General features: G+C 37.6%; 1 protein-coding gene across 1 annotated transcript in view; it reads left to right on the top strand.

The window, feature by feature from the left end:
- The first annotated feature begins 388 nt into the window (after nucleotides 1–388).
- LOC147367609 (serine/threonine-protein kinase MRCK alpha-like) overlaps nucleotides 389–8,297 on the top strand; it is a 66,620-nt gene continuing 58,711 nt past the window's right edge. Inside the window, exons 1-4 of the mRNA XM_086315658.1 lie at nucleotides 389–883; nucleotides 5,348–5,441; nucleotides 5,815–5,945; nucleotides 7,657–7,721. Of these exons, the coding sequence (XP_086171784.1) occupies nucleotides 813–883; nucleotides 5,348–5,441; nucleotides 5,815–5,945; nucleotides 7,657–7,721 (361 nt within the window). The 5' untranslated portion in view covers nucleotides 389–812. The remainder of the gene's footprint in view (nucleotides 884–5,347; nucleotides 5,442–5,814; nucleotides 5,946–7,656; nucleotides 7,722–8,297) is intronic.

Raw genomic sequence — 8,297 nt, 5'->3', positions numbered from 1 at the left:
GCTTCCCAGGTAGCGCTAGTGGTAAAGAACTCACCTGCCAATGCAGGAGACATGAGACTCGTGTTTGACCCCTGGGTCAGGAAGATCCCCTGGAGGAAGGGCATGGCAACCCGCTCCAGTATTCTTGCCTGGAGAATCCCATGGACAGAGCAGCCTGGTGGGCTACAGTCCATAGGGTCACACAGAGTTGGACACAACTGAAGTGACTTAGCACGCATACATATATATATTCATATATATATAAGGGCAGGAGGAGAACGGGGCAACAGAGTATGAAATGGTTGGATAACATCACTGATTCAATGGACATGAGTTTGAGCAGATTCTGGGAGATAGTGAAGGACAGGGCAGCCTGGAGTGCTGCAGTCCATGAGGTCACAAAGAATCAGACACAACTCAGTGACTGAACAACAATATAAATTCATATCTATTTCATATATGTGTGTTATATATGAAAGTTCAAGTCATAGATAATGTCTAATGATCTAATATCACAGTGTCATCACCAGAATACCCTCCTGGATGACTCTCATTCTGTGTTCCAGGGAATGATTTCCTCCTTTCTCACAGGCTGGACCATTACACCTGGATGCCCATCAAGCCTGCACAGTTGAGTCTTCTCACTTAACTGCCACTGAAGTCAGAACTGACCTTGGAACCCTGGGGCAGGACCCTTCCAGCCCCAGGGAGCAGCAGTTGGCCTCACACCGGCAGATCCTTTGGACAATTGGATGACTTGGAGCTAGACTTTCCGGCCTTCCTTCTCCATCAAGATCTCCAGGAGGGGAAACCCTGGGACTTTTCATGTCACTATGAGCAAAGACAGAACTTCCTTATTCTATAGGTTGAATGATTATAAGCCTTTAAAGAACGCATCAGGAAGGTATGTCAGGCCCATCTACAGTTTTTTTCCTGTTAATTTACCAGTTGTTGCTGAATCACTAAGTCATGTCCAACTCTGCAACCACATGGATAGTAGCACGCCAGACTCCGTGGGGTTATCAAGGCAAGAATACTGGAGTGTGTTGCCATTTCCTTCTACAAATTTACCAGTAATAACTCAATTATACTTTTTTAAAATGTACACTATACAGCATTTATACTTAGAGCTGGATCTCTGGACTTCTGCTTTCAAAATGTTTTTTAAGCTAAATTTCTAATTTCTTTTCTCACTAATTATAACAAGAAATGGTGCTTGGAAATACAGGTCACACTATTTTTAAATACATCATGAAATTAATGAACTAGGAAACTAACTGTTTATCAAACATCCTTCAATTTATTTTCTTGATTTATCAAGTTTAAGGTTTTGAATGAGACTTAGAATAATGACACTTTCTGTGAACTCTTTTTTGGTGTATGTTTAAAAATAACAACAAAAAAGTTGTGTGTCCACAATACACAAATATAAATATGTATACACAAACATACATACATATGTGTGTATATACAAACATACGTAAATATATATTAGGGCAATTTTTAAAAATTTGAATATAGTCTATATTTTAGTTAATAGTGTGTCAATGTTGAATTTCTAGTTTTTTATTTTTGTACTGTGGTTATATAAGAACTGTTCTTATATTTAAGTATTTAAGGGTAATAAATCCTTGTGTCTGCAACTTAATAATTTAGAAAAAATATGGAGAGTGAGTGATAGACAAAGTAAATGAGGCAAAATTATATATATATATATATATATATATACACACACACACATACACACACACACATGTATATATGTATCTATATATCTTTTGAGGTTTGGGTATATTGTTGTTCAGTTGCCAAGTCATGTCTGACTCTTTGCAACTCCATGAACTGCAGCATGCCAGGCTTCCCTGTCCTTCACTATCTCCTGGAGTTTGCTTAAACTCATGTCTATTGAGTCATTGATGCCATCCAACCATCTCATCCCTGTCATCCCCTTCTCTTCTTGCCCTTAATCTTTCCCAGCATCAGGGTCTTTTCTAATGAGTCGGCTCTTCGCATCAGGTGGCCAAAGTATTGGTGCTTTAGCTTCAGCACCAGTCCTTCCAGTGAATATTCAGGGTTGATTTCCCATAGGATTGACTGGTTTGATCTCCTTGCTGTCCAAGGGACTCTCAAGAGTCTTCTCCAGCACCACAATTTGAAAGCATCAATTTGGTACTCAGCCTTCTTTATGATCCAGCCCTCACATCCATTCATCACTACTGGCAAAAGCCATAGCTCAGATGATAAAGTGTCTGTCTACAATGCAGGAGACCCGGGTTCAATCCCTGGGTTGGGAAGATCCCCTGGAGAAGGAAATGGCAATCCACTCCAGTACTATTGCCTGGAAAAATCCCATGGACAGAGGAGCCTGGTAGGCTACAGTCCATGGGGTCGAAAAGAGTCGGACACGACTGAGCCACTTCACTATTGGCAAATATGTTTTTTAATATGCTATCTGAGTTTGTCATAGCTTTTCTTCCAAGGAGCAAATGTCTTTTCATTTCGTGGCTACAGTCACTGTTCTCAGTGATTTTGGAGCCCAAGAAAATAAAATCTGTTACTGTTTCCACTTTCCCCCCATTTATTTGTCATGATTTTTTGAATGTATATATTTCAGATGCTTCTAACTCCTCTGCCAGCTAAATAAATAATCATTTTCCATTTGTGTCTTAATTCTCAGATGCTTTTAATACATTTAGACTCACATTAGTCCTAGGAGGTAGAACCTAATTGGTTCCCAGGAATATGTAACCAGTGCCTACACTAGTCTCACTGTTATGTTTCTTCCTTGCACGTATTTTGGTTTGTGTGTTCTGTCTAAACTCTTTTCATTATGATTCACTCATTGGCAATTATTTCCTTTTAATTTCCCTAAGAATTTGTTCAAATATTGCATCCAGTTTGCTTCTTTGATTATTAACATGCAGGAAAGCCACACTAGAAAAAATTTTTTTTCTCTTAAAAGCCCTTCATATATATCATGTATCACATGTAAGTATATGTGAGATGTATGCTTGTTTCAGAAAGTTCCACTATAAGTAAGTCAGAAAGAAAAACACCAATACAGTATATTAATGCATATATATGGAATTTAGAAAAAATGGTAATGATGACCCTATATGTGAGACAGCAAAAGAAACACAGATAGAAAAAACAGACTTTTGGACTCTTTGGGAGAAGGTGAAGGTGGGATGATTTGAGAGAATAGAAGTGAAACATGTATATTACCATAAGTGAAATAGGTCACCAGTCCAAGTTTGATGCATGAAACAGGGCACCGAAAGCCAGTGCACTGGGACAACCCTGAGGGATGGGATGAGGAGAGAGCGGGGAGGAGGGTTCAGGATGGGGGACAACCATGTACACCCATGGCTGATTCATGTCAATGTATGGCAAAACCTACCATAATATTGTAAAGTAATTAGCCTCCAATTAAAATAAATAAATTAATTTATTTTATTTTTTTTTATTTTTTTTAAAGAAAAGACATAGTTTAATAATTTTTCCATTTTCCCAGCAGGGAGTTAGTAGAGACCATCTATAGTAGCTAAAGCAATAACAGTATTTATGCATATTCAACAATGGCATAAAGGCAACCGCTGGAAGAATGACAAACAAACCATAAGCCTCCCAAGTTACCACAGGGGAAACATTCATGCAACTACAATACCACAAATTAAACAATTAAGGGCACGTTTCTGAATAGTACATAGAGTTTTGTTGTTTTTTTTTTGAATTTTTTTTTGCATTGATTGATTTTATTTTTAAACTTTACATAATTGTATTAGTTTTGCCAAATATCAAAATGAATCCGCCACAGGGATACATGTGTTGGAACACATGTGTTGGAACACATGTATCCCTGTGGCGGATTCATTTTGATATTTGGCAAAACTAATACAATTATGTAAAGTTTAAAAATAAAATTAATTTTTAAAAAAGAATTCTGATAGTTCCACTCCAGTTCTAACTCTGGCATCATATGGGAGTTTAGATCCAGTTTATTATTTACTGACAATATTTTAGATGTAATCATAAGTTACTAATTATGTTTCCGTGTTCTTGTGTTTCCTGTCTTCCCTCTCTCTTGAATTCAGTGTTTGTCTTGCACTAGAGAACATCCTGGAAGACTTCTTCCAGAAAAGTCTGTGTTGTATACTTCCTACCTCTTTGTATGTCCAAAATTTTCTTTCATTTGCTTTTATACTTGCATTTTTTATTTGCCAGCCTCAGCGTTTCCTAGAGAGTGATAGGACTAACTATCCCATTAACTGAGTGATCCTCTGGGAATGGAGGTTTAATGCTGTTATATTAATAAAGTAGTGTAGACTGTATGTAATGCTTATGTGTGTGTGTGCACGTTCAGTCGTGTCTGACTGTTTGGAATTTTCCAGTCAAGAATACTGGAGCAGGTTGCCATTTCTTTCTCCAAGTTATCTTTTTGACCCAGGGATCAAATCTGTCTTTTGCGTCTCCTGCATTAGCTGGCAGGTTCTTTACCAGCTGAACCACCAAGGGACTCATACACTATGCTTTCCAGTAAGCTATTTTACATATGGGCGTACTGTGGATTTTCAATGATTACATTAATATTGTAATTAGTCTCTAAGAAGAAACAGTTTGGAATAGTGACCTTCCTTAATTAAGTCAGTAAAACTATAAGCTGAGCACCAAAGAACTGATGCTTTTGAACTGTGGTATTGAAGATTCTTAAAAGTCCGTGGGACTGCAAAGAGATCAAACCAGTCCATCCTAAAAGAAATCAGTCCTGAATATTCACTGGAAGGACTGATGCTAAAGCTGAAACTCCAATACTTTGGTCACTTTGGCAAAGAACTGATTCATTTGAAAAGACCCTGATGCTGGGAAAGATTGAAGGTGGGAGGAGAAGGGGACTTCAGAGGATGAGATGGTTGGATGGCATCACCGACTCAATCAACATGAGTTTGAGAAAACTCTGGGAGTTGGTGATGGACAGGGAGCCCTGGCGTGCTGCAGTCCATGGGGTCACAAAGAGTCAGACACAACTGAGCAACTGAACTGAACTGACTGAAAACTATCTTTGCCTTGAATTAATGGTTTCTCCAACTACATGATCTGAACCTGGAAGAAGTCTACTGTTGTCCAGTGTGCCCTAAATCTGGTCAACCATTTCACATTTTCTAATGAGCATTATAAAAATCCAGGATAACATATATTTTAGAGGTATCTCTAGATTTTTACTCTTTTCTGTTGGTCAGAAATTATTTGTTATGACTCCTTAAATACTTTGTGCTAAGATTTGCTGTCCTGTATCTTTCTTTATCCTCATTAGGTTGGTTAATTTTTTTCCATGTTTGCCTTTATCTGTCTTTTACTTTCTATATTATAGCATCAAGGATGAAAAAGAGTCTCAGGACTTGGTGTTAGAAAAAACCAAAGAAGAGGAGTCTTTAAGAAATTCCAGCTTGGTTTTAGGAGCAAGAGTGAGTGTCAATCACAGCCCAGGAAGACTCATAAAACGGAAAAAAGGAAAGCTAAAATGATGATAATAAACTTGCTGAATAATCTCAGTTCATTGGATTTCAGCCTGAAAAATGCCTTTTCATAAGAGATCAGCCCTACTTTTTTTGGAAAGGGAGGCAGTTACCAGAATTATAAGAATAAAAATGAGACTGTTCACATGAATTTTTAATACTATCCCCAAATTTATTGAAAAATAATACATTTTAACAATCAGTTTTCTGTTTACTATTCAAGAAAACTAATAGTCCCCAGCACCTCCTAACTTTTTCTAGAGGTGATTTAAAATTTTGTAAACTTAAGATGGAACTCAAACCTACTTACCTGATTTTGTAGAAAATGCCAGGGGCAATGGAGCGATGTGATAAACTGGATATGTCAGCTATGATTATGTTGGAGTCAGCTTTGGACAGAGAGAAAATTTCCAGAAAGATCCTCCCAGAGGCTGTGCCAGTCACTCTAAACTGGTGAGACCAACTGATACCATTTTTTAAATGATTGTTTTATAATCTGGTTGCAAAGTGTTGTGTTTAATTTCTTCCTAAGACATAAAGTATAGGTTTTTTTAAAGAATAGATTTATTTCTATGAAAAATGATGAAAGTTTGAAACCAATTAGTTACTTTTAACATATGTACTTTCAACAGACTTTAATTGATTCCAGTATCTCTACAAGATGATATCAATAATACTAAAAACTAAATCATCTGTGAATGAAATTTCTGTTGTTTTCTCCTTATTTGCAAGATTTCCTTGATTCACAGGTACCCCAAATCCTCTAGTAAGAAATACCTTGTATACGTAGAAAAAATCTTTTGCATAGTAATAGAATGAGGTAAACTCAAAATGAGGCATATTTCCCATGGACCTTTAACTATTAAATGATCTTTAACTTCTACTGAGGTTAGTTTCCATGTATTTTTAATTATAGCTGTAACTTGCACATGGCAATATGTGTATTTTTTAAAGGCTACCTCTCTCCATTCTGTTTGCTGGTCAGTAAAGCAGTTTGTTTTATTCTTACCACAAACATAGAGCAAATTAAACTCCAACAATGTGTATGCTGCTGCTGCTGCTAAGTCACTTCAGTCGTGTCTGACTCTCTGCGACTCCATAGATGGTAGCTCACCAGGCTCCCCCGTCCCTGGGATTCTCCAGGCAAGAACAATGTGTATGACAATATGATAATCATACAAATAGACAGTAAACATAGCTAATAAATACATCAGTGTATTTGAAGTGGTATAGTATCAGAGAGTGGAGAAGGCAATGGCACCCCACTCCAGTACTCTTGCCTGGAAAATCCCATGGATGGAGGAGCCTGATAGGCTGTAGTCCATGGGGTCGCTAAGAGTCGGGTACGACTGAGCGACTTCACTTTCACTTTTCACTTTCCTGCATTGGAGAAGGAAATGGCAACCCGCTCCAGTGTTCTTGCCTGGAGAATCCCAGTGATGGGGGAGCCTGGTGGGTTGCCGTCTATAGGGTCGCACAGAGTCGGACAAAACTGAAGCGACTTAGCAGCAGCAGCAGCAGTATCAGAGAGTAAAAGGAAAAAAAGCAAGAAAATTCAAAACCAGTGTGAAAATATAAACATGACAGCTGTTTCCTACATCAATGTGCTCAAAAAGAGTCATTTTAATGAGTCAAGAAGAAATAAAAGCCTCTGAGGGCCTCTGAGGGCTTAAAGACTAATTCATTTAACTGTAGTTATTAACATTTGAATCAGCTTCAATGTAAAAGTTGAAATACTTAAAGCCAAAAGCTTCATATGTTACAAATGATCCAGTTATACAGTATACTTCATTTAAACATGAAAAAGACATTCCTCAGTATGTGGATGATACAATGTAAACAGCTATCTGTATAATCTTCCAGAAAAAAACACATTATTTCATCTTATGCACAGAGCATCTCAGTTCACACATTTGCTTAAAAGTAGGCATGTAAATCAGACAGAAAATAGTATATGTATATACATTTATTTGCTCCACTATTTCAATTCCCTATGAAATAAATCCGGATACATTTTATCTGGAATGTTATAAGTAATAAATTCAGCTTGACTGAAGTCTCTAATTGCATTAGCCCTACATTCCAGTTAAGTGAGATCCACTTATAGGTCAGTCTCCTGCACTTTGCATTTAATGGTGTCTTCCCTTTTCTCTGCCTCTTTTAGTAAAATGAAAGCCAGAGAGAAGTACCAGTCTGATCTGTGGTTAGAAATTGAACACCCGAATAAAGGTGAGACACTCAGATCTAAAGGGTATGGGGCTAACTGTTGCCTAAATCAGTACCTATTGCACTCCATGTCCATGAGTCCAGTTAACTAGGGAACCAGTTTACTATGCAGGTGGAAGATTAGCTCTCATAAGCCAGCTTGGAGCCAAGGTTAAGGTTTGTGTGTATGTCTACTCTTGTTTGATAAAATGTTCAAAGAGTCATTTTGTTTGGTTTTATTTTATACAACTTAAGAGATTTTTCTGTCACAGTGGAAGCAAAGTATTTTACTTTAAGTGGAATTACCTTTTATAAAGACCTTTTGTAATACAAGTTTTTCATTTTGTACCAGTCACATTCCAGTTTTGGGAAGCTTCCATGTGTCACAGCATAAGGCAAAGCCACTCTGGCAATGGGAAAATCTGCTATTCAAATTAAACAGAGTCAAGGCAGCGCATGTCTGTGTGTTCAGAGCTGTAGGAGTCAAAGTGGGGAGATGGCGAAGTGCAGCTGAGAAGACATCATCATGGGAGATGCCTAAGATTTGCATCAGGATGCTCCTGATCCTCCTCCACTTTTTTCCCATGGTGCATTTTTAAA

Source organism: Bos grunniens, chromosome 8 (assembly GCF_055505025.1).
Source record: "Bos grunniens cultivar Pamir isolate PY7600 chromosome 8, Bosgru_T2T1.0, whole genome shotgun sequence".
NCBI lineage: Eukaryota > Metazoa > Chordata > Mammalia > Artiodactyla > Bovidae > Bos > Bos grunniens.
This window is presented reverse-complemented; position numbering and strand designations above follow the sequence as displayed.